Source organism: Branchiostoma belcheri, unplaced genomic scaffold, assembly GCF_001625305.1.
Source record: "Branchiostoma belcheri isolate BF01 breed outbred unplaced genomic scaffold, Haploidv18h27 scaffold155, whole genome shotgun sequence".
Classification (NCBI taxonomy): domain Eukaryota; kingdom Metazoa; phylum Chordata; class Leptocardii; order Amphioxiformes; family Branchiostomatidae; genus Branchiostoma; species Branchiostoma belcheri.
In genome coordinates, this window is record NW_017802991.1 from 44,908 (window position 1) to 71,728 (window position 26,821).

Here is a 26,821-nt window from a genome sequence, read left to right on the forward strand (position 1 = left end):
ACAGCTGGAAGAAAATAGCTGGAAGAGAATAGCTGCATTGAAGAAAGCAATAAGAGGGAGGCATTTCTGGTAAATACATGTATTCGCACACTGTACTGTAAAACCATTAAGCATAAGTCTATACATATCATTAAGATCTTGGTACTTCATTCCACAACATATCTTACTTTCTTGTTTTTAGATTTTGTCTCATATATTCTCTTGGTACTGGACTAAGAACATTGGACCTCAGAAATCTCTGCCCTGTCCTTGGTGCTGAAAACATAGTGATTAACTCCATTATATCCAATACAGCTCCCATTAATATCTCTGCCTTGTAAGGTGCACTTGCTACATACATTGTCTATAAGATGTGATTTCCAAGGATACAGTAGCATTGCTTAAACCTGGGGTGGGTTCTGACTTATGACTAGCCATACAGATGAGAATCCATGGTTATGTGAGTGGCTGAACGTTTTCTCCTTCAAATAAATTTGTTTGACAGATAATCTTACCTGACACCTTCCGTACTCATCACAGCTGCTGGAGTGTCCGTAGCAGTTGCAGGCCGGGCCAGGCTGGGCACCGCGGCAGTCGTTGGGCGTCCCTCGCCGGGCGTCTCCGTCAAACCCGGGCATGCAGAACTCACACTGGGACCCGTACGTGTTGTGTTGGCAGTCCTGTCAGTTCATGAGATAGTAAGAAGGAAGGTTACTGAAGGAAGTTCCTACATATGGCTCCTAAGCAAGCATTACTCTGAGGTTTACAAAAGTATGACATTTCTAGTGTATTCTTATTTCTGGAACTAAAACAGAACATTTATTATTTAATGACATACATAACCAATATTATTTAAAAATTGTAGTGCTTAAAGGTAATACAAATATCCAAAGAAACCAACCGGAAATAAACACAAATCGTATGATGAAGATGCCAACCCACACTAGACACACAAACACTCATCCATACACTTTGGACACACTCTGGGAAGTAAGTCACACATTCAGTTGTCATCTGGTCTCTGTACGGGTGTAATTGCACTGTTGTGAGCAATAGGCAGAATCATTAGGCTGCACAGTCATTATAGGCCCTAGAGATGCTTCATTAGCCATAGAAAAGTAACGTTAGCTATTCCGCAGCTGTCAGCACTGAAAAGGGGAAGGTAGTTAGTTATTCAGGGGACATTTTCTGGGAAAAGGGACAAGAGAAGAGTTACAGCTGATGCAAATTACAGATAGGGAAGGGTAGGGAGAGAGTTAGAAACAAAAAAGATAGAAGCAATTATAGCGATAGGCAAGAAAAATTCAAGACAAAAAAATAAACAAACGATAAAACAATAATATAAAGTGCAGAACAAAACTTACTGTGGTTGACAGTGAAAAGTGCCATTCTCATTTTTCTCACGACTACACTAAGTTCTCTGAATAAGTAGTAGTGAACTGAACATGTGTTGCTGAACATCCTAATCATGCAATCAGCTAATCGTGCCATTTCTACACACTGTGGTGCAACTAAGTAGTACTACACACATATCATTGTGCAAATTAGTGCTATCCAGATGTACTGAGACAAATATGCCTGGTACATATACAACAGTATACAAAAAAAAACACTTCCCAGCAGCTGTGTTATGTGATTTGATATGCAATTTTTGAATCACCATGATCATCTTAGTACTAACATTTTATAACACCAAATTCAAAACAAATAGCCAAATAAAATAAAAACTGATCGAAACTACCTTAAAAAGTGTGGGCTACCTTGTTGGCAGTTTGGTGCTCAAATTAATGATTGTTCACCAATACATTACTGTGAAATTCTGTGTAAATAGATAGACATTTCGAAGCATGCATGCAGTACTTTTTGCTGTCACCTGCAGCCATCATTGATCATCACCAGGAAGAATGCCTGTGACATAAAAAGTCCACAGGAGAGGTTTACACCATAGCAGTAGATTTGCCAGCAATATCACTAACATTGTCTAGCATTAGGAAATGAATAAAAGCAGTCAAATGAGTTTGATAACAATCAACAGGGCAATGTTTTGTACATGTATAAACTGCCACCAAGCAGACCTCTGAGTTTAGTCTTCCCTCAGAAGATGGCTACGAGAGAGATGGTAAAAAGTCCTGCATTGTCCTTGAGGACAGAATTTTTTTCCATCCACGATTAACTAACAGCTAACATTTAGACTTGTTAGATACAACAGTGAGTTATCTTACCAATCACGAAGCTGTGTCTAATAATCTCAAGTTACGTGATGGTCAAGAACAAACAAAGAACAACTAGCAAGCATAACAGGTGGTGCACATTAAGTACTGAACATAATACAGTAACAGGTGCCATTTGCAGTTCAACAAAACTTAGATTTAATTACATAGTTGTATGTAATTAAATATAATTACATTAACAGTGTGACCTACAACAGTGAGACATATAAAAACATAATACATTGTAATGTTACTGCATTACACATGAAAAGCAAACCAAGAAAACCTAATAGACGTTTTGTATAAATCTCTTCAATTCAAAGCAGATATTACAAATTATACCAGTTCAACATTTATAGAGCATAACACATCACCACAGTTGAAGTCAATAGTGCTGTTGAGAAAAGAAGACAGTGATTTAGTGATAGGTGCAGTGTAGAAACACAGAGTTTAAACCATTGATAGTAACAAAGCATTACGTATACAAAAAGGATATACTGCCACTTACTGGTGCCTTTGTAGCAACATAGTATTTAGACACAGAAGACAAGACTTAAGTGCTTTCTTATCAACATTAGACCGAGAAGACAACAACAACATATTAACAGACAATAGATTGGCACATCAATATTATATCCTTTGTTCAAGGCATTGTGCGTGTTGTATAAGAAGTTCTTTACTCAACAACATCTGGGTTTTCCCTTCCAACATTTCATTGACCATCTGTCACCTTCTTCAGGGTAGCAATGACTGGTTCTGGATATATTATGTATAATGTGACAAGACTCTATGTCTGGGACCACTATGTACTATGTCAGCAGTGACACCTACATGTGTAGGTGCAGTATGAATCAGAACCAGTCATTGCTGCCCCGAAGAAGGTGACAGTGAGACGGTCACCAAAACATTGGATGAAAAAACCCACAGGTTACTGAGTAAAGAACCTTCTTACACAGTCTCTTGCCAACTTGATGGAATTATTCATCACATGGATTAAGCATTGTGTGCCTTACCAAACATCGGCCGTTCTCGTCGCACTTGTCTGAGTGTCCGTAGCAGTTACACGCCGGCCGCGCGGCCTGACAGTCAGTGGGTGTCCCCTGCCGAGCGTCTCCTGAGAAGCCAGGCCTACAGTACTCACACTGGGGGCCGTACGTGTTGTGCTGGCAGTTCTGTGGACCAGAATAGTTGGTTTGTTACATTTCTATCAATGGTTTAAACTGACAGTGTGTGTTTCTACACTGCACCTATCACTAAATCACTGTAATGTTTAGTGGGGTCGTGTGGCATAGTGGCAGAGTGCGCGACTCGGAACTTAGAGTCCTGGGTTCAAGTCCTGACATGCCACCGATCTTGTTCCCTTGGGAAAGGCACTTAACACGACTTTCCTCACTTTCCTCAGGTGAAAATGAGTATTGTCCTGTCATGTATTTGTCCCCTGTGTTGGTGGCGGCATTAATATAAGTTGAAAAAACTTGAGTGTGTCGTCACCACGTCTGGTGATTACATGTTGGAATGAAAAAAAAAATAGTTGGGATAAGCAATGAAAATAAGACAGTAACAACAATGACAATGAACTTTAATGCATATTCACGCTCCACATGGGCCAAATGCCTGATAATTGAGGCACAAGGGTAGAGAGAACATGTCAAGTGCTACGTAACTGTGTTACGTCTAAATCTAGAAGATTTCTTTCTGAAATATGCATGAACGAATTTACATAGATTTTCATTCACATCATAGTCCCTGGATGACAATACAAGTTGGGGCTGACCAGCATGTCAGGAGAACGTACTGCGCCTGTACAATTTTTCATGGTTTTCGTTGGATGTTTGGTCAACGTTGCGTCAGAACAGGCTCGTCAGAAAGTTAACATTTTTGCTCATTGCAGAATATTTTTTCCCTTTTCCAACACAACATTTATAAACTATTGACAGGATGTCATCCTTGAATATGCAAATACAAAAAAAAAAATAAACAAGATGTGTTGCCCCAGAGGTATTGTGCAAGCACGTCTAACCCTCAGAAGACCAGACGATAAACCGGACAGTGAGTGAGTGAGTGTGACTGCTATGCACAATACTTGCTTCATTAAGGAGCAGTATATTTTGCCAACATGCTGAACTGACAACTACTGAGGGAAGAGGACCGTAAGCTACACGTGTATTGCTTTTCGTCTCATATACATGTTAATAAACCAGGAATACTCACCACACAGTTACCACTGGCGTCACACTGGTCGGAGTGGCTGTTACAGTTACATGCTGGCTGGGCCTGCTGACAGTCATTTGGTGTCCCTCGTCGAGCGTCACCCTCAAACCCAGGCCTACAGTACTCACACTGGGGACCGTATGTGTTGTGTTGGCAATTCTGTGACAGATTAAGCAAAGAAATGTAATGTTAGGTATCAATGCAACTACATCGTACCCTGCAGTCCAGCCTTAGCAGCAGATCTTGGGGAGCGGACTAAAGCTCACAAGGCTGGACTCCAGGCTACAGTGCAACATCCTTATAATATGAAGCTTTTGCATGTAACAACGGGAAATGGAAAACGTTGTCTGATTTTACCCCAAATTTTCCCAAAGAGAGATCATTGTGTTCAAATCTCTTATCCCTCCTTTTTTTAATAAGGCCACACCAAGTAGATTTTATGGATGACGTCCGCGCGCGCATTGATTTTGGCCTGTTCCTAGAAAAAAAAACAAGAAATTCCGCTTCCTGTAACTATGACCAAAGAGTCACGACAGTGCCGCAAATAGGTTTGTACGGACCAAAGCATCAAGCAAGGAAATCATGACTTCCATTAGGAATTCAGTTTGGTACATGCTGCCACATTTGAAGAAACTTGCTGACCGCTCCATCTATCTCCACCTGATTTATTGCTGTTTTGATGATGAATAAAATACTTCTTGCTTGTTACACTGTGTCACCTCATTCAATTTGTGTCCTAACATTTGTCGTCTCTTAGTATATTTCTTATCTAGGCATCTTGTTTTTAGGGCCCTTCTTGTTTTTTTTCGCCCTCTCGCATTAGATTTAGGGTCTCCAAAGGACGTCATCCATAAAATTTACTTGGTGTGGCCTAATGTGCTGTAGTGAGCAATACCCACTGATTGTACAATGGCTCAATCAGTGGGCAATCAGTGGCTCACAGCTGCCAAGTTCTCAATTGCTATGAAGGAGGTGTCGATGGACTCTGACTTTGAAGGACTGCAGTCCGTTGTTGTTGATGTTGCCCACAATAGAGTCTGGGAGTTGGTTCCTTTGACTGAATCAAGAGCCAAACACAGCAGGCACGTTACCTGTTACTGTGACTACTGCAGCCCTGAGGTGACCACGTACTCGTGGGGTCGTGTGGCGCAGTCGGTGGCGCGTTCGACTCACACCTGAGAGGTTGCGGGTTCGAACCCTGCCCATGTCACTGATCTTGTGCCCTTGGGAAAAGGCACTTTACACGACTTTCCTCACTTCACTCAGGTGTAAATGAGGGACGTCCCTCGGATAGGACGTTAAATGGGGTCCCGTGTTTGGGACAGCCACACCCCACACACATTAAAGAACCCACCGCACTTATCGAAAAGAGTAGGGGACCTTCCCGGTGTGAGTGGTTCAAACCTTACAGTCTGGTCTCGGGGTTGACATCTTTGAAGAGGTGATAGTCACCTGTTATGTCAATCCTTCCACAAACGTGGTAAATCGTCATAAATAAATAAATAAATAAAGTACTGACCTGGCAGTTTCCACTGGCGTCACACTGGTCAGAGTGTCCATTGCAGCTGCAGGTTGGTGCCGCCCTCTGGCAGTCCTGAGGGGTACTGCCTCTGCCGTCACCAGTAAACCCAGGCATGCAGTACTCACACTGAGGCCCATAGGTGTTGTGTTGGCAGTCCTAGGGAAGGATACAGCATACAAGATAATCTCCAAGCAGATCTTTTGGTGGCTACGATACAGTAAGACAGTATCAAATTGGCCAGGCAGTATAAAACATGCCACCTGAAGATCTGCTGGCAGACGTGTAAAAAAAGATATCAGCACGAAAAAAAATTCTGATAAAAAGGACTAACAACAGCTAAAAAAAAAGCCAAGTTATCTAAATTGTCTGGTCAAGCCCACAGTTGTATCCAGGACTGTGCATTGTCCAGAACCATACTCAAGAACGGTTTAGAATAGCTGACACATATCCAGAACTGTGCACGGGGCAAATCTACATCCTTGGATATGCAAAGATTATCCAGAACTGTGCCTGATCCTAACCCTAACCCTAACACATGGTTCTGGATACAGTAATCCCTTACCACACAGTTGCCACTGCTGTCACACTGTTCTGAGTGTCCGTGACAGTTGCACACCGGGGCGGTCTGTTCTGGTACACAGTCCCCGGGTGTCCCCACGCGGGCGTCACCGGTGTAGCCGGACAGACAGGACTCACACTGGGGGCCGTACGTGTTGTGTTGGCAGTTCTGTGGGGATCAGAGGTATTCTTTAGTCAATGATCTTTGTTGCATTTTCTTGTCCACATAGGCTAAAAGTAGCCTGACAAATCGCGCTCCTGGCGGCCAGCCGCCCCGAAGTTGCCGCCCCCTATTTTTCATTAACCTCCGACCAAGAGCACAGGCTAGGCTAAAAGCAGTAGTAATACTAGAGTTTAAAGGTGAATAGTAAACAAATGTAGAAATCTAAGCATAGAACTTTATATCTTCACTATTGTATACATTCTCCATCTATCGTTATTATCATTTAATATGTCCCTTTGGCTCCTTGGTCATTAATTTTGAAAAAAAATGCTATTTTTTGCTAAAGCTGAATAGCATGAAACACGAAATAATTCAGCTTCATACTACATAACGGTACACAATACTGTGAAAAGACAAAGCCATCATGAGGAAGGATGTGTGTAGGTCTTTAAAGCAAACCACGACTTGGCCTCACCATACAGTTGCCATCATCGTCACACTGGTTGGAGTGGCCGTGGCAGTTGCAGATGGGTTCGGGAACGTTGCGCACACAGTCTGTGTCAGTCCCGGCTTTTGCGTCGCCGGAATATCCGGGCAAACAGAACTCGCACTGGCGACCATATGTGTTGTGTTCGCAGTTCTGTGGGAAGAAAAAAAAGGACGGTTAGACATCAAGGTAAGGCCACACCAAGTAAATTTTATGGATGACGTCCGCGCGTTTTCTCTTCCTAGAAAAAAAAAAAAAAAGAAATTTCGCTTCCCGTAACAAAGAGTCACGACAGTGCCACAAATTGTCAGATTGATGTAAAACCCGTAACGCGAAGAAAGTGTCTATTGACAGGACCATCCTGTCAATAATAGAAAATTTGCACTATTGACAGGACCATCCTGTCAATAACAGAAAATTTTTCACTGTCCACTGTTCCACCTGATTTATTGCTGTTTTGATGATGCTTGTTACACTGTGTCACCCCATTCAATTTGTGTCCTAACATTTGTCGTCTCTTAGTATATTTCTAATCTGGGCATCTTGTTTTTTAGGGCCCTTCTTGTTTTTTTTTCGCCCTCTCGCATAAGATTTAGGGTCTCCAAAGGACGTCATCCATAAAATTTACCTGGTGTGGCCTAATGAGATACATGAGGAAATTGTTATTCAAGCAGATGGATAGATTTTGAAAACTGTTAGATGTTTCTAGTAGCATCCACTACTTTTCATCAGTGGCTAACGGAATCTGTAGTTGGACAGGTATTTATCCAAAAATGATGAACTGATGATCTACATATCAGACGATTTACATATCATTGTGTATATTTTAATTACTTTGTATATGCCTTTGTATATACCCTATTTAGATGTCCATGTTGTCCATGTGACAAATGGTACTCAATTCAGGGGGTAGTAGTTATTCTCCCCCTGCTGATGTACATTTGAAATAGTGCAATAAAGAAAGAAAGTGAATTCATAGTGCTGGACAAATATCTGTTCAACTACAGATTCCATTTATTTTAGTCACTGACAAAAAGTAGTGGATGTTACATGAAACATCTGACAGTTTTCAAAACCTATCCAATGACTTGGGAAGAGTGACAGTGACAGGAGACACACAGGATGCTTAGGTCTGACCAAGCAGTTTACAAACATGATGCTTTAAGGTCTCACCAGGCAGTTTCCACTGCTGTCGCACTCGTCGGCGTGTCCGTGGCACTCGCAGGCCGGCTGCGTCTGCTGCTGAACGCAGTCGCTGGACGTCCCTCGCCTGGCGTCACCAGAGAACCCAGGCAGGCAGTACTCGCACTGCGGACCGTACGTGTTGTGCTGGCAGTTCTGTAGGGGTCATTCAAGCACAGATTTGTACAAAATAGCCTTTTCTGTCAATGATTTTTCTCTACATCACTTAGAACTTTATCAAGATTTTCATACAATATTTTTTTTTTACTTTTAGGCATTTATCTCTTTGACTTTAACTCATACGAAACTCAAACTACTGGATAAATTTCACGACAATTTCAGACTGTAATTTATCCAGTAGTAGAGTTTGCATTTCCTATGAGTACTGTTAGCCTGGATGTCTAACCTTCATCAATGTACTAGTATCTCTTAGACTTGATCTTGTGATATTACACATAAGCAATCATCTTCTTGTACTTATGAAATAAAGACTAAGCTTTGACTTCCAACACTTAGATTACAGAATTGGGACTTACCCAAATTTTTGGTTGACCCCATCAACCTTGTTCACGGATACTCTTGGAACGTGACGTCAGAGACACGTGACCAAAAATTTGGGCAAGTCCCAATTCCGTAATCCGTTGGAAGTTAAAGCTTAGTCTTTATTTCATAATGACTTGTACCAACACAGATGAACTTTCATGCTAAATCTTCTTGTACTGATTGGTACAAATGTAACAGCAGTTACTGTAAAACTCCATCACCAGGCAGCAGTTCTTTCAAGAGATGAAGAACTGGACCACAGAGGATTGTCTGTTTGGGAGGGATTGTACAGGGTCACCGGGCATGAAAGAGGGTAGGAGTTCAACACATGGGAACTGGACCTTGAGTGTAGGGGGAAGACTTCACCATGGAAAAGGCATTACACAGTCATGTAGGATATGGGAATGGAATCTGGATACTGAGTACATGTATGTGGATACTACATGTTTCTTCTTGACATCGTGACAAGATCTAAGCATGGGAAAGGGATCCGGTGAGGGAGACAAGATCTGGGCATACATTTGTACATGTAGGGTAGGGAATGTTTCCGGGCATTGGAAGTCAAGTACAGGAAAAACATCTCACCATGGAAAAGGGATTACACCTATGTGTAGGACAAGGGAATGTAATCTGGATTACGTGGTCACACTATCTTGACATGGAGACAAGATCATTTAACATGGAAGAGGGACCCAGTGATGGGGACAAGATCTGGGCACAGGCTAGAGAATGTTTCCAGGCATCAGGAGAGTAGGAAAAAGATCTAACCATGGAAAAGGGACTACACATAGGACGTGGGGATGGACCCAGTGATGGGGGCAAGATTGAAACATTGAATCTGGGAACAGGCCAGGGAATGTTTCTGGGCATCGGAAGGACTGGAGGAAACTACACACAGGACATGGGGATGGAATCTGGATATGGGAACACTGTCTTGACATGATCTGGGAATGGGATCCATTTAGGGAGACAAGATCTGGGCAAAAGCTAGGGTAGGGGAAGGAGATGTAAACCTTGGAAAAGGATCTAGAATGAAACAACACCTGGAAAAAGAGGCAGGCACTCCAGAAAGGGAGGGGAGGGGATGAGGGGTCTGGACATGGAGTTAATCTGAATGAGACGAAGAGATCAGGGTATGGGGAAGGGATCAAGAAAAGCATTTTTGTTGAGGAACGATGATGAGAAGGGTGAGCACTGTGAGGTATCTGTCTCACCGCACATCTTCCATTGCCATCGCACTGATTGGAGTGTCCGTAGCAGTTGCATCTAGGCTGGGGCAGCTGGCAGTCACTGGCCGTGCCCCTGCGAGCATCTCCGACATAGCCGGCCTGGCAGTACTCGCAGCGCGCACCGTACGTGTTGTGTTGACAATCCTGCAAAATTAAAGCACTGCTGAACCCCTAATCTCTCTCTCATCTGTTTGTTTCTTCCTAGACATTTAGGAAGAGTTAGGTAGTGTGTTACCTGGTAGCTATATAGCTATACCAATAGCAATACAGCTAAACAGATACAGACACTGATACTGATACAGAAGCTGGTGTTTTACTGTGAAGGGCAGTTATACCTGCTATACAGATACAGGTGTTCTGTAATGTCTGCCAAGTAACAAAAAATTATACATTTTGTGTAAACATGCTGATGGAATTTGCCAAGGTCTGTACCATTGGCAACGTCTTTCAGCGGACATAAAGAAAGAGAAAGATGACATATCAAGTACATGGCCAAAACCAATTTCTTTCAAATCAAAGGGCCAGTGCCTTTTAGCCTGGGTACCATCCTACTTGTATGCCGGGGCTCCCACACTCGCTTCCCTAAGAAGTATTTCTTTAGGGAAGCGAGTGTGGGAGCCCCGGCATACAAGTAGGATGGTACCCAGGCTAAGTGCCTTTGGGTTTGAACACATTTGTTTCACACCCGGAAAGCTAGCAGTGCTCACCACACAGTTGCCAGCACTGTCACACCGGCTGGCGTGGTTGTGGCAGTTGCAGACGGGTTCGGGTGTGTTCTGAACACAGTCGTTAGCTGTTCCCCTACGGGCGTCTCCAGCAAACCCAGGCATACAGTACTCGCACTGGGGGCCGTACGTGTTGTGTTGGCAGTCCTAATGAAAGATAGACAGCTGGTAAAGGTGCTTACGATTGGAGAAGGGGGGAGGGGAATGCAGGGTAAGAAAAAGGAGGGGTAAGGGAAGATCCCAGTATAATCCAGCTGAACTGATAGCTGCTAATTCTGTTGAGCCAGGCTATGCTTATATAAAAGTCTGTTAAGGTTCTTGACCCTTGATCAAATTATACTTCTTACTCCCAAGACACTTTGCATCCATAGGTTGCTGACTTCCAGGATTTTTCCAGCAATGAGTTACAGTTACAAAGACAAAATGTAGACAAGTGTACAAACGAATTTTACACCAGTTGTTCCTACAAGGTAAAAAAATGAGGATGGTCTACTTGTACATTGTACATGTACTAAGCAAAGATTATTAACCACATTAGAAGCTGCTGTAACATCCAACTTTCCGAGTAGACAACACGGTACACTCTCCTTTGTAGGAGAACAGTAAACACATGACGACAGAGGGGCAAAGCAAACTCAAAAAGCAACAGGGTATCTTGCTTTGGGGAACCGGGGCTGCAGCAAAGACGGGGTGCAGGAGCTTACAGGTACAAAATGGTAAGGCTTGGTTTCAATCCCAAAACCTGGTGGTCTACAAGAAGAATTGTTAGACACTAATATAAAACTAATCTAAAAGTGTACACAGGAATCCATTTCAGTTGATTCATAGCGAAGGCTGGGGAGCAAGGCTTGGGGAAAAGGGGGAGAAAACAAAAAGGATATTTATCAAATCAACAACAATTATCTAAAAGAAGAATTGCCACAGACAGGGTGCAGGTACATGTACATGTAGCTGATGGGTAGCCTGGATTTTATTTAATCCCCAGACCTGGAGGTCTAAAAGAAGCATTGATAACCCATTCCAATAGACTTGTAGTGGAAAAGCCTGGGTAAGACTAAGTCTTGGCAAAACGAGAGTACAATACAAAGTCCTGGACAACAAGGACAACAAATTGTGAGTTGTAGACCACAGCTGGGGGTTGCAGGGAAGGGGGGGGGGGTTGCTTTCGGTAACCACTAGACTCTAAGTGTGCAGGAGTCCATTCCAATTGACTCCTAGTGGAAAAGGCTACTAGTAGGTAAGACTTGGAGAAATGAAAGAACAATACAAAGTCCTGGACAACAAGGACAACAAATTGCCAGTTGTAGAGCACAATGGGGTTGCAGGGAAGGGGGTTTGCTTTCTGTAACCACTTCACTAAAGGTATATGTAAGCAGGAGTCCATTCCAATCGACTTGTGTTGGGAATTAAAGGCTGTGCTTGGGTATACAGAGGATAAACAACTGGACAACGATGACAACAAATCGCAAGTTGTAGACCACAACAGGGGGTTGTGGGGAAGGGGGGGTTGCTTTCTGTAACCACTAGACTCGAAGAATGCAGGAGTCTATTCCAATCAATTTGTGGTGAAAAAGGCTGGGCAAGACTTGGGGAAACAGAGGAAAAACAACTCTGGACAACGATGACAACAAATCGCGAGTTGTAGAGCACAACAGGGGGTTGTGGGGGGAGGTGGGTTGCTTTCTGTAACCGGTGACGTCTCACCAAGCAGGTCCCATCCTGCTCACACTGGATGGAGTGTCCGTGGCATTCGCAAGCCGGCTGCTCCTCCTGGCAGTCGTACTGGGTTCCGCCCGTGGCGTCGCCGACATAGCCGGCCATACAGTACTCACACCGGGCACCGTACGTGTGGTGCTGGCATCCCTGCAGGGGGTAGCAACTTTACTGCATTATTAGAATCTCTGTTCACGCAGTGTCTCGCAAGGAAGATATGGCGTTACCGCCAATAGTACGTAATAGATTGACCAGACCTGTCAGTCACACATTGTTGGCAAAAACCTGATGTACAAATACTGCGTACCCATTTAAGCGTACGAAAACTGCATACATAAAATTTTCCTGTATGTCCTGCCTGCTTTGACAGATCCACCAAAAAACAGTTGCTTGAGTAACTGTTTTTGGTGTATAATTATTACCTGAATGTCTTACCTTCACCGAGGTACGTTAAGATAATATGCTACGCCTATCGAGGTAATATAATGTATAATCAGGATGTAACTTCGTAATGTACATCAAAGCAGGCCAATTCACGCTCAGAAAAATATTTGATGTACTCTTTCGTACTGTAGGGGTTGCAGGGGAAGGGGTTTTGTACCATCAAATTTTTGCCTGACCGTATGCAAGTTGGGTCACTGTCAATGGTGAATTCATGAAGCTTTGAATACACAAATGAGGACTTACCACACAGTTGCCTGCACTGTCACACTGGCTGGCGTGGTTGTGGCAGTTGCAGACAGGTTCGGGTGTGTTCTGAACACAGTCGTTAGCTGTTCCCCTACGGGCATCTCCAGCAAACCCTGGCATACAGTACTCGCACTGGGGACCGTACGTGTTGTGTTGGCAGTCCTAATGATAGATATGATATAAACCAGGATTTACAACTATACAGTGTAAGATTGAACTACTAAAATATATGGAAAGCAACAATCAGCAATCAGCTAAACTGAATGGACCCCCGGGAAATTATGTGCACTGCACATTAGGCAATTTAACCATTAAGAAGGTTTAGCCCGAGAATGATACATACAAATGTATGCTTCTACCTTCAACTTTTTAATGAAAAAACAGGTTGCAAAAAGCTATCACGATTGTTCTAACAGGTCTTGCTTAAGTTTTTGTTAAACATCTCAGTCCAAATTCTGCTCTTTTGATTCTTATCATAAGATCTTTTTCCTCACCGCACAGTTACCGCTGGCATCACACTGGTTGGAGTGGCCGTGGCAGTTACAGGCCGGTTGGTCCCGACGACAGTCATTCTCAGTGCCCCCCCGTCCGTCTCCAGAGAACCCGGGCAGGCACAGCTCACACTGCCGACCGTACGTGTTGTGCTGGCAGTTCTACATGCAAACATTTCAAGGCATGAATTAATATGTGCTACTTACTTGTGCAGTACAATTATACAACTTTAGCCAGCAGCTTTCGTGTTGGAAGAAATTGATGCTTCACATGATATGTTCCGTGAAAAGCAACTCACACGACTTTCCTCACTTCATCCAGGTGTGAAATTCGTACCTGACTTCAGACAAGAGGCAGTGGAAGGAGAGGGAGGGGCTCTGCCTCCTAATACCGTGCCCTAGACATACTGGATTAACAACCCACTGCCCCTACCGCCTGAAAAACGCTACAGACCTACCATTCCTTTTTATAACATACGAAGAACAAATCTACATTTTGTACATCTGTACACAGTTTTCATGAAGTTGTTTGCTGGAGTAGTTATGCCCACTTACCACACAGTTGCCATACGTATCACACTGCTCAGAGTGGCCATAACAGTTACATGCTGGCTGGGCCTGCTGACAGTCGGTGGGGGTCCCTCCACGAGCATCACCAGAGAACCCAGGCATACAGTACTCACACTGGGAGCCATATGTGTTGTGCTGGCAGTCCTGGGATTGTAGACAAGTAGTACATAGTATTTTTACCAGTGCTCCTTAGTTTAAGCCTTTCTGTATTTATGTAGCCCAAGACAGGAAGACCTGGCTACACCTCTGCTGCAAAGTCTGCCTTGTCCCCCCCGACGACCAGTGTCGGTCATGGGACTAAGTAGATAGGTAGGTATTTATGTGTAGATAATCCTGCTGTTACTTGCTTTAATTGTTTTACGATGAGACTTAAGGTTGAAAAAATTATTCATGAACCAGCAGATCTTGCTGAAGTAATCACAGGTACAGATAATCCTGTAGATGTAATGAGTTGACGACTTTAATTTTAATGTCCTGTCCTTATCTATTTTGTAGCTTGTTGTCCTTGTCCTAAGGGTTGGCCCTTTAAAATAGTCTTGTAACTACATGAGTAACCCTGGCTGTCTTTTGTACAGCTAATCTGATAAGATAAAATAAATAATTTGTACATGTACCTTCATTCTTGTTTTGCCAGTTGATTGAAACTAATTTTGTTAGTCTAGAGCTTGAACAAAGCATCATGAACTTTTCACTGCAATCAAAGCTTTCCAGAAAGACTATTACCAAACAGACTATGAATGTTGAATTCAAGCAACTTCAACCTTACCACACAGTTTCCACTAGAGTCACATTGGTTGGAGTGTCCATAACAGTTACATGAGGGCTGGGCCCGTTGACAGTCAAGTACAGAGCCTCTGCGCGCATCACCCTCGAATCCAGGCATACAGTACTCACACTGTTGGCCATATGTGTTGTGCTGGCAGTCCTGCATTAGAAAAAAAGTGTCTTGTAATTGCCAGGCAAATTTCCTTTTAAACAAAGCTCTCTTTACTCACTACTAGAAACCAACTTGAAATGTAACGTTTGCAAAGCAAATGCATAATGTTTACCTTCACATGGTCTAGCCTAACAAACTACTGCTGTTTATTCTTACTCAAACACATTTTTCTTACTCAAACACATTACAAGGGGTGACGAGCACCTCCAACTGTCCTGCCACTTGCTACATAATGTAATCAGACACCACAGATTGTCTGCTACAGCACCAATTACTGGTCCAGGTCATTGACCTTACCAGTATTTGTTTGGAGAAGGATAAGAGAAGAAACAGAGCAAAAACAACTACTGCAAAGGAAAACATAGTAATACAAAGGTCTCACCACACAGTTGCCACTGGAATCACACTGGTCAGAGTGTCCATAACAGTTGCATGCGGGCTGGGCTCGCTGGCAGTCTTCAGCAGTGCCTCTACGCGCATCGCCGTCAAACCCTGGCAGGCAGTACTCACACTGGGGACCGTATGTGTTGTGCTGGCAGTCCTGTAAGTAAAAACATAACTCTGTTAGCCCTGTCAGACTTATCATTGTTAAATGACCTGGTGTCTAATGTTGTCAGAGAGTGCAGCATTACCAGTGTGGACCCACTGGACAGAGCCACTTGAAGACAAGCCGACTGCTGCCCACCCGTGTCAGGGACCCCTGAAGTATAATTGAAGGCTGGACACACTACTACTACTACTACTGTCTGCATCTGAGGATGGAGAGATGGTTCATGGGGGTTAGTACAAAATGTATGACATGGCTGCAATGACTGCACCCGGTGCAGGCACCATAATAGGGATCAAACGTGATTGTATTAAGTGATATAATGACAATTGTATCTTCAGCAGGTTAGCTTTGTGCTCTTGTAAGATGAAAAGATTCCAGAGCAGTGTTGAGATGGATGATGAAAAATGCACACTGCTGCATTGAAGATGAGATGGTGTGGATGAAGTTGACTCATATCTTGCTAAGAATGAGTTTTAAACTGGTGTCTTCTGATGGCATGATGTCCTGATGGCATCCATTAATTATATTTATCTTCAGTTTGAAGTGGGGTGTTCCAAAGTTGAGGTACTGTCAGGAAGGAAGCTGTTGTAGATGGAGTCTGGGTGAATACAGCATAAATCCACAGGATAGTGACAAATGGTGGGCTGCCATCAAGACTCGAACTCTTGGGAAATGGGGGCGCATTCAAAGTTGGGGTTAAATCGAGCATGGAGGGGAATGACTTCAAGGTGTAAAGGTGTTTTCCTCACCATGGTGCACACAGGTCCCATCACCGTATTGTGTCAGTGAGAATGTGGTATGAAGGTTTGAACAACCGTGCATTCAAAGTTGGGGTTAGATCCAGCATGGAGATGACTGGCATGGCAATGTTGAAAGCTGAATCTGTGTTTTCCTCACCACACAGGTTCCATCACTGTTGCACTGGCTGGAGTGTCCGTGGCAGTCGCACGACGGCTGTTCTCGGCGACAGTCCTCGGCGGTTCCTCTGCGGGCCTCCCCGGTAAAACCCGGCAGGCAGTACTCACACCGAGGCCCATAGGTGTTGTGCTGGCAGTCCTGGAGATAAAGCCTGGGGTTTATGTCATGGTTTACTACACTGGGGGGAGGGGTGTTGGGAAATAAGCTTTAACGTGGTAATAAATTAGAATATCCAGCTGTTTTTTATCAACTTTTTATATATTTGTGCATTGTGGCTTTGCAATCTGATATCTATCGCGTGCGGTTGCTTTGTTGATTCCAAATACTTGACCAAAGGCCAGATTGACATCAGAATATAACTGTCTTGATCAGCAATGGCTCCAAATAGAAGCTTGAGGATATCCAGGTAAAACTGTCTTGAACAGCAATATGAATTGCTACCCTAATTTTTTAAGTGTTAGTGGCAGGTGACAGCATTCTGCACTGATGCTCAGCAGCAAGTTTCAGATGAAGCTGGTTGGGGCATTGGTGGAGCTTTAGCAAAATCATTTACCTTCTTGAGGAAGACAGGTCAGCCTGTTAGGGCCAGCACAAAGTGATATTTTTAAGGAAGAAGATAGAAATACTCAACTACAAAGAGAGGCCATAAGCCAAGGCAGGGCAGGACATGGTGCAAAGTGCAAAATAATGTGATGAAGCAAATAAGCAACAAAACACAGCATGTGCATTGGGTGCAGGAAAGTGGTGCACATTACTGGCTGGGATGGTAAAGGGAAGGCAGCTCAGGGTATGCTTAAAGCAGTGCAGTGCATGGTGCTTTCCTGGTACTTTTTCATGTACCAACAACATCTTCATCTATGCATAGTGTGAACAGCGGGTTGGGGTAAAAAGCTGCAATGAAAAAAAAGTAACAGCAGCTGGATGATGCGCAGGAAATCTTCTTCTAATCCAGGTCAGACTGAGTTTGCTGACGATGTTGGGATCATCGACGGGCTCACCAGACAGTTGCCACTGCTGTCACACTGGCTGGAGTGACCGTGGCACTCGCAAGACGGCTGGGCAGCTTGGCAGTCTTGGGCTGTTCCACCAGTGGCATCTCCGTCAAACCCAGGCATACAGTACTCACACTGGGGGCCGTATGTGTTGTGCTGGCAGTCCTGCATTTGAAAGGATGTACCTTTACACATTGCCAATACCTATGATGACTATAACTGGAATACCAATGTGACAATAGGTCAGACCAGTTCTGGTAAGACAACAAGATTGAGTTGAAGTTTTCTTTGCTTACTATCTTATCACTCAATAAACATCATGTTCACACATACTGGTAACAGTACTTCTCAGATTTTCTCTGACTTCTTTGGCTAACATGAATGATAATCCTGAGGATGGCTTTGCCACTGTAGCAGCTTTGCAGATGTCACATGTATTACCTTCATTAGGGTACATGTAAACATGTAATATCCTAGGCCATGTGTCGGTACCGTAACTCACGCAAGATTATGTTCGGAAGTGATTGGTCATAAATTATTTTGATGAAGGTGACAGTGGTCATTGAACATTTGATCTCTGTGTACCTGTTGTGTTGTAATAAAGTTCAACATTTTACTATGATTACTACCGGTACCAACACAGATGAACTTTCATGACAATGGGATACTAGTATCCTTAACAGGGAGGAGATGGCTCGGGGATGTTTATGATGAGGAGAGACATGATGGACCATGGTGTTTTTAGGTCTCACCACGCAGTTTCCACTGCTGTCGCACTCATCGGCGTGTCCGTGGCACTCGCAGGCTGGCTGCGTCTGCTGCTGAACGCAGTCGCTGGACGTCCCTCGCCTGGCATCACCAGAGAACCCAGGCAGGCAGTACTCGCACTGCGGACCGTACGTGTTGTGCTGGCAGTTCTGTAGGGGTCATTTTGAGCAGTGAGTTTATCTTCAATTTCTTTCTTTACTTTTCATTGGTTTGCGTAACCAGCTAGACGTCTTAACAGCAGGGTGAAAGGGGATCACTTGGCCATGATCAGGCAGGGAAATCTTGGGGCTAGGATAGGTTGAATGTCTGTGGGGAAAAGCGATATAGGCAGGAGGAGGGTAGGGGATGCTCTGGGGTGGGTTCCTTGGTACTAAGGATAGATCTAGCAGGGAAGAGGGATTTCCACCATGGGCAGGTCCTGGGCATGGCTCTTGATTCAGGCATGATACTTGGACATGATCTGGTCAGTGATGTGATGTGGATACATGATTGACCAATGCAAGAGGAATAGGGACACTGGATGACTGGGTCATGATCAGGCAGGGAAATCTTGGGGCTAGGATAGGTTGAACGTCTGTGGGAAAAGTGATGTAGGCAGGAGGAGGGTAGGGGATGCTCTGGGGTGGGTTCCTTGGAATAAGGGACAGATCCAGCCAGGGAAGAGGGATTTCAACATGAAGGCAGGTCCTTAGGGCATGGTGGGAAAGGCTCTTGAAATGCGTGCACATGGGATCTGATCATCTATATGTCACAGAGACATGATTGACCAATTAGAAAGAAATTGGGAGAGGTTCAGGGATGTGGAAGAAGGGTTGTCCACGTATAGGCAAGTCCTGGATGTGGGAAACACTCTTGGTTCAGGCATGATACAGTACCTGGACAATGGCATGTGTCTGAATCTGGATGTGGAGGCGACAGTGGGCAATGAGAGAGGAAGTGGGACACTGGAGAGATTCATGAGAGATGGAAGAGGGATTCAATGTTTAGGCAAGCCCTGGGCCTGATTTAGGCATGATACAAGTACCTGGATGTGACATGCATGTGCATTGGGATCTGATCATCTGGATGTCACAGAAACAATGATAGGGAAATGGGACACTGGAGAGATTCAGGGACATAAGAGAGGGATGATACCTGGACATGGCATGCATGTGCGGAGAGTCTGTATGTGGAGGTAACACTGGCCAACGGAAGGGGGAATAAAGACACTGGAGATATTCATGAGATATGGAAGAGGAACCAATGGCCCGGGGACACAGTTCAGACAACTGGAGTCTGCTGCTGAGCAGAATCTGGTCCTCAGGATCTCACAGGGAGAAGACTGACCAATGAGAGGAGTCAGGATACTGGAGAGATTGGTGGAGATGAAGGAGGGATCTTGGGGACACAGTTCGGCCCACTAGGGGCTGCCAAGCATTTGCTATCCTAGCAGTATTTTTTTGCATATGAGCAGGATAGATTATAACACTTTGGACCATTGGCAACAGCAAATATTTTGCATGTCCAGTCCATGAACAATACTTTCATCCCTCATCAATGAAAAGTAAGATTCATCAAGATTTTGCAAAAATCACTTGCCACGAGCAAGAGAATCAAGGTCTCACCACACAGTTGCCACTGGCATCACACTGGCTAGAGTGGCCATGACAGCTGCAGGCTGGTTGGGCTTGCTGACAATCGCTAGCCGTTCCTCTACGTGCATCGCCGTCAAACCCTGGCATACAGTACTCACACTGGGGACCATACGTGTTGTGCTGGCAATCCTGCATTTGAAAGGATGTGCCTTTAGTTTTGCCAGCAAACTAACCCTTGATTAAAAGCCTAGGCAAAAGACAAAGACACACATTGTCTTGCTCTCGGAACTGCAACACAATGAGACACAACAAACAACAATACTAACATTTTGTACATGCATGACACATAATGGTTCAAACACATTGTTCATAAATGCTCACCACACAGTTACCACTGGAGTCACACTGGCTGGAGTGCCCGTAGCACTCACAAGGGGGCGCCGCTTGCTGGCAGTCATCTGCAGAGCCTCTACGCGCATCGCCTTCAAACCCAGGCATACAGTACTCACACTGGGGACCGTATGTGTTGTGTTGGCAGTCCTACGATTAAGAATGCGTTAAATTTGTCAACAAAGCAGTTTATATGTGGACAAAGCTAGCGTCTACCACAAGACAAGATAATGATTTAAACCAAGCTATGCAACATTCAATATAGTTATGCAACATACAACATAGTTATGTAACATACAACATAGTACATATGCAACATATAACATATAGTTATGCAACGTCATACAACAAAACACTGATCAAGGTGTCAAAACACAAATTACAATGCAGAAATGTAGGAAGCCACAAGAGCGCTCACCACACAATTACCACTGGAGTCACACTGACTGGAGTGCCCGTAGCACTCACAAGGGGGCGCCGCTTGCTGGCAATCATCTGCAGAGCCTCTACGCGCATCGCCTTCAAACCCAGGCATACAGTACTCACACTGGGGACCGTATGTGTTGTGTTGGCAGTCCTGGAGTTAAGAATTTGTTTGTCAACAAATAGTACACAAAGCTGCAGTCTACCACAAGACAATGATTCAAATGTAGTTATGAAACATTCAACATAGTATGCATCATACAAGATGGTTATGCAATATACAATATACGGTTATGCAACACACAACAAAACAGTAAGGTGCCTAAACACAAATTACGATACAGGAAGCCAGAAGAGCGCTCACCAAACAGTCACCATAGGAGTCACACTGGCTGGAGTGCCCGTAGCACTCACAAGGGGGAGCCGCTTGCTGGCAATCATCTGCAGAGCCTCTACGCGCATCGCCTTCAAACCCAGGCATACAGTACTCACACTGTGAGCCATAGGTGTTGTGCTGGCAGTCCTACGATTAAAAGCATTTTTAAGTATGAAGCAACAATGCCAGCTACTACTGATGCATTTAGTACACAATTATGTTAATAACAAGCTTCAGCAGTACAACATAGAGCAAAGCAGTAAGGTGTCGGAAGGTAAAATGCAGTGCAGAAACAACATGAATGCTCACTACACAGTTACTACTGGAGTCACATTGGCTACATAGTGACGTAATAGAGTATTAGGCTAGTATATAGAACAAGACAGATACGTGAAAACAATGCTCACCACACAGTTACCACTGGAGTCACACTGACTGGAGTGCCCGTAGCACTCACAAGGGGGCGCCGCTTGCTGGCAGTCATCTGCAGAGCCTCTACGCGCATCGCCTTCAAACCCAGGCATACAGTACTCACACTGTGAGCCATAGGTGTTGTGCTGGCAGTCCTACGGTTAAAAGCATTTTTAAGTATGAAGCAACAGTGCCAGCTACTACTGATGCATTTAGTACACAATTATGTTAATAACAAGCTACAGCAGTACAACATAGAGCAAAGCAGTAAGGTGGTGTCAGAAGGCAAAGTGCAGAAACAACAGGAGCGCTTACCACACAATTACCACTGGAGTCACATTGGCTACATAGTGACGTAATAGAGTATTAGGCTAGTATATAGAACAAGACAGGTACGCGAAAACAATGCTCACCACACAGTTACCACTGGAGTCACACTGGCTGGAGTGCCCATAGCACTCACAAGGGGGCGCCGCTTGCTGGCAATCATCTGCAGAGCCTCTACGCGCATCGCCTTCAAACCCAGGCATACAGTACTCACACTGGGGACCGTAGGTGTTGTGCTGGCAATCCTACAATTACAAGGTATTATTTTGTGTGTTAAACATAGTGCTTGCTACTTCAGGTGCATTATATATAGCGTACTACGCAGATAATATTATGTTGATACTGCAGTACAGGGGCAAATCATCAGTGGGTTGTGATACATGGCCACAAATACACAGCCTCTCATCAGACTGCAGCAATTGCGCTTTATTGGACATGCCCTCAGGATGCCCGTAGAGGAGCCCCTCAGGTCTTACACACTTATGTTCCACTTCACGGCATATTGAGGCGTTTGGGTCATCAGAGGACAAGCTGCCTGATCTACATCCAATTCCAGAACCTGCTGGGAAACAAGGAAAGGTGACCTGAGCCCTGACAACGTTGCTGCGCTGTCTGCTGACCAGCGCTCATGGACTGGACCGGACTGGTGGTGATGAGTATGGTGTAGAAAAAACTTAACGCACTAACATTACAGAAACAAACAACATGAATGTAACAACAACAATGCTCACCAGACAGTCACCATAAGAGTCACACTGACTGGAGTGCCCGTAGCACTCACAAGGTGGAGCCGCTTGCTGACAGTCATCTGCAGAGCCTCTACGCGCATCGCCTTCAAACCCAGGCATACAGTACTCACACTGTGAGCCATAGGTGTTGTGCTGGCAGTCCTATGGTTAAAAGCGTTTGCGTCAAACATAGAGCCAGCAACTACAGCAGGTGCATCAGTACACAGTTATTAACAAGTTACAGCTGCAGTACAACACAGAGCAAAGCAGTAAGGTGTTAGAAGGTAAAATGCAGTACAGAAACAACATGAATGCTCACTACACAGTTACCACAGGTGTTACACTGGCTACAATGTACAGAGTGATGCAATACAGACTACAGAACAAGACAGTACATGAAAACAATGCTCACCACACAGTTACCACTGGAGTCACACTGACTGGAGTGCCCGTAGCACTCACAAGGGGGCGCCGCTTGCTGGCAGTCATCTGCAGAGCCTCTACGCGCATCGCCTTCAAACCCAGGCATACAGTACTCACACTGGGGACCGTATGTGTTGTGCTGGCAGTCCTACAATTAAAAGCATTTTGTGTGTTAAACATGGTGCTTACTACTACAGGTTCATTATAGTACACAGCTATGTTATTACATACAGCAGCACAACATAAAGCAAAGCAGTATGGTTTTAGGCAAAACACACTGCAGAAACACATATACATAGAAAACAGTTGCAGAGCAAAATGCATAATGTTTACCTTCACTTGGTCTAGCCTAACAAACTACTGCAGCTGTGCTCACTGTTACTCAAACACACAAATTTGGAGACCAGCCCTTGCACCTCAGTCCTGCCACTTGCCTCATAATGTAATCCAACACCGCAGGGTGTTTGATACCCCTCCAGTTACCATAGTGATAGCCATCTGGTCCAGGTCATTGACTTTATTTGTTTGGAACAGGAGAAGAAGAGGAAGACAAAACAGAGACAATGTTTTCCTTCTGCGAGGGAAAACATAACAGCATGAATGCTTACCACACAGTCACCAAATGAGTCACACTGGCTGGAGTGCCCGTAGCACTCACAAGGGGGCGCCGCTTGCTGGCAGTCGCTAGCTGTGCCTCTACGCGCATCGCCTTCAAACCCAGGCATACAGTACTCACACTGGGGACCGTATGTGTTGTGTTGGCAGTCCTACAGTTGAGAGCATTTGTGTGTTAAACATTATAAGTGCTTGCTACAGGTGCATTAGTACACAGTACTTTGTTACAGCAGTACAGAAGCAACTGGTTGTGGTTATAAATGTGTAAGAAGACAAAATGCAGTACAAATGCACTACTAGAAACAAAGTTACGTAAAAACAAATGTAACAACATGAATGTAACAACAATGCTCACCAGACAGTCACCATAAGAGTCACACTGGCTGGAGTGCCCGTAGCACTCACAAGGTGGCGCTGCTTGCTGACAATCATCAGCCGTTCCTATACGCGCATCGCCTTCAAACCCAGGCATACAGTACTCACACTGTGAGCCATAGGTGTTGTGCTGGCAGTCCTGTGATTAAATACATCTATTAGGCCTTTGAAATACAGAGATGGACCAAACAGTAGACATACTGCTACACATGCATTAATTAGTACACACTGAATTAACACAACAGAATACAGGACAAAACAGAAATGTACCAGAAGACCAGATACAGGCCGGAACGATATCTAAAAGCAAGAGCGCTCACCACGCAGTTACCACTGGAGTCACACTGGCTGGAGTGCCCATAGCACTCACAAGGAGGCGCCGCTTGCTGGCAGTCATCAGCTGTACCTCTACGAGCATCGCCGTCAAACCCAGGCATACAGTACTCACACTGGGGACCGTATGTGTTGTGCTGGCAGTCCTGTTATTGCAAATGATTGCTTTTGTCAACAAAAGACACACATGTACAGATGGACTAAGTTATAAGATTACCACAGGAGACAATCAGACACTTAGTAAGGACACAGTGCATGCTTCTGTACAAATGTATGAAAATATGTGAGTGCTCACCACACAGTCACCAAAGGAGTCACACTGGCTGGAGTGCCCGTAGCACTCACAAGGGGGAGCTGCTTGCTGACAGTCGCTAGCTGTGCCTATACGCGCATCGCCTTCGAACCCTGGCATACAGTACTCACACTGGGGACCGTATGTGTTGTGCTGGCAGTCCTAGGATTACACACATAATCGTTCATAAACAAGCAATCAATGGACAAAGTCTCCATGTTACCACCAGACAAACAAGTGATGCCTGAGTTGAACATTCTAACAAAGTGGTTGCTTTCACAGGTGCATAAGTTAGTACACAGACACTTGATACATTATTAGGCTATGGAACAAAACATGAAAAGTGTCTGAAGACTTCACAGGGCAGAGGCTCCCGAGAGGTATGTAACAACAATGCTCACCACACAGTTACCACTGGAGTCACACTGGCTGGAGTGCCCGTAGCACTCACAAGGGGGTGCTGCTTGCTGGCAGTCATCTGCTGAGCCTCTACGCGCATCGCCTTCAAACCCAGGCATACAGTACTCACACTGGGGACCGTATGTGTTGTGCTGGCAGTCCTGCAGTTAGATAAAGAATGATTATATTCCCAGATTGGGGCCATGTCTTAAAGCCAAAATGTCCTAGTGATGTTCTGATTTGATTTATTGAAATTACAAACAATACAAAACTCCTGGGCCACAGGAAGCATGGGCTGGTGAGTTCTGATGAATTGATAAAATAAAATAATTCTTCAGTGTAGTTGTTGGAATGCTTAATACTGCTTTTAGATTAATAGATATCGGATATAACACACTTCACCTGTGTGATTAAGACCTAGTAAGATGCATGCTATGCAGTTTGTGTCAAGAATAACTCAACCCGAAGATGCTCGACATAGCTGTAGTGCCAATGGCACTCACAAGGGGGTGCTATTCGCTCCAGTGAACACTTCTATTACCAACTAGATATCTGGCCTTGACCAGAACACTTAAAAAATACTCTGCATGCATTTGGATATGGTAGGACCCTTGTAGATACTCCAATCAAGGCTGTTGTATGACAAGCAGGCATTAATAACCCAATATCACAACTCATAATTGTAAGAACAAATGAACTTTGGAGACATTTCCAAACAGTTATGCAATGCACATGTTGCCACTGCATATGTCTTTTACTTTGTTATCACATCTGTCTGTGTAGCCTGATGTTGTGGTTGGGGCAGGTTGTGTTTGGGGCTCTGATAGTTCCCCCCCCCCCGTCTAGCTCAACAGACCGCCCGGTAGGAGTGTTATGCCTGTGATTTTGCATGCTGGGAGTTGATTTGCTCCACAATAATTTAACTACCGTTATTCAAACCTACCAGGCAACCAAGCTGGGTCGGGTGGGGAAGAGCTCCTGCAGCCCCAAGCCCCAACCACCATAGACTGGACACAGACGGCAGGCTACAGTCTGTGCATTGTTTACCACTTGGTTAACGTGGTGGAGTGCTACAACTACAAATCTGCAGAGGTTGATATAAAATAAAAGTCATGCTCACCACACAGTTACCACTGGAGTCACACTGGCTGGAGTGCCCGTAGCACTCACAAGGGGGCGCCGCTTGTCGGCAGTCATCAGGAGTGCCGCCCCTGGCATCGCCCTCAAACCCAGGCATACAGTAGTCACACTGAGGGCCGTATGTGTTGTGCTGGCAGTCCTGTGGTTAAGAGTGATACATGTGCCTTGTTATGTGTCTATCAATACAGCATACCTCTCAACAGTTCAAAATGGACAACAACAATACATGACAGTGCCACTTTACCTTCTTGATATGAAGGGAATTAAAGGAAAGTGATCTTGAAAAATCATAACCAGTTATTACCATGGGAACCCAGTCAAGGAAAAAGAAGTCGAGGTCGTCCAGCAAGAAAATAATCCAATTAATGGACTACACCCAGCTCGACAAGAAAAACCTGACGGTAGAAATGAAGGATAGGAAGAGATGGAGAGCAGTCATTGGAACCGAGGGAAACTTGACCCAGTGAGTGAGTGAGTGAGTGAGTGAGTGAGTGAGTGAGTGAGTGAGTGAGTGAGTGAGTGAGTGAGTGAGTGAGTGAGTGAGTGAGTGAGTGAGTGAGTGAGTGAGTGATCTGAG

General features: G+C 44.5%; 1 protein-coding gene across 1 annotated transcript in view; it reads right to left on the reverse strand.

Annotated features, from left to right (window-relative positions):
* The window catches only part of LOC109465625 (fibrillin-3-like), a 71,214-nt gene that overhangs the window by 29,629 nt on the left and 14,764 nt on the right, over positions 1-26,821 (reverse strand). Inside the window, exons 16-43 of the mRNA XM_019762996.1 lie at positions 26,225-26,383; positions 25,107-25,265; positions 24,709-24,867; positions 23,699-23,857; positions 23,080-23,238; positions 22,671-22,829; positions 22,026-22,184; positions 21,609-21,767; positions 21,190-21,348; positions 20,821-20,979; positions 20,394-20,552; positions 20,043-20,201; positions 16,658-16,816; positions 15,593-15,751; positions 15,040-15,198; positions 14,259-14,417; positions 13,707-13,865; positions 13,210-13,374; positions 12,514-12,672; positions 10,792-10,956; positions 10,070-10,228; positions 8,304-8,468; positions 7,119-7,283; positions 6,485-6,649; positions 5,920-6,078; positions 4,401-4,559; positions 3,203-3,361; positions 495-659 (exon numbers count right to left, since the gene is read on the reverse strand). Of these exons, the coding sequence (XP_019618555.1) occupies positions 495-659; positions 3,203-3,361; positions 4,401-4,559; positions 5,920-6,078; positions 6,485-6,649; positions 7,119-7,283; positions 8,304-8,468; positions 10,070-10,228; positions 10,792-10,956; positions 12,514-12,672; positions 13,210-13,374; positions 13,707-13,865; positions 14,259-14,417; positions 15,040-15,198; positions 15,593-15,751; positions 16,658-16,816; positions 20,043-20,201; positions 20,394-20,552; positions 20,821-20,979; positions 21,190-21,348; positions 21,609-21,767; positions 22,026-22,184; positions 22,671-22,829; positions 23,080-23,238; positions 23,699-23,857; positions 24,709-24,867; positions 25,107-25,265; positions 26,225-26,383 (4,488 nt within the window). The remainder of the gene's footprint in view (positions 1-494; positions 660-3,202; positions 3,362-4,400; positions 4,560-5,919; positions 6,079-6,484; positions 6,650-7,118; positions 7,284-8,303; positions 8,469-10,069; positions 10,229-10,791; positions 10,957-12,513; positions 12,673-13,209; positions 13,375-13,706; positions 13,866-14,258; positions 14,418-15,039; positions 15,199-15,592; positions 15,752-16,657; positions 16,817-20,042; positions 20,202-20,393; positions 20,553-20,820; positions 20,980-21,189; positions 21,349-21,608; positions 21,768-22,025; positions 22,185-22,670; positions 22,830-23,079; positions 23,239-23,698; positions 23,858-24,708; positions 24,868-25,106; positions 25,266-26,224; positions 26,384-26,821) is intronic.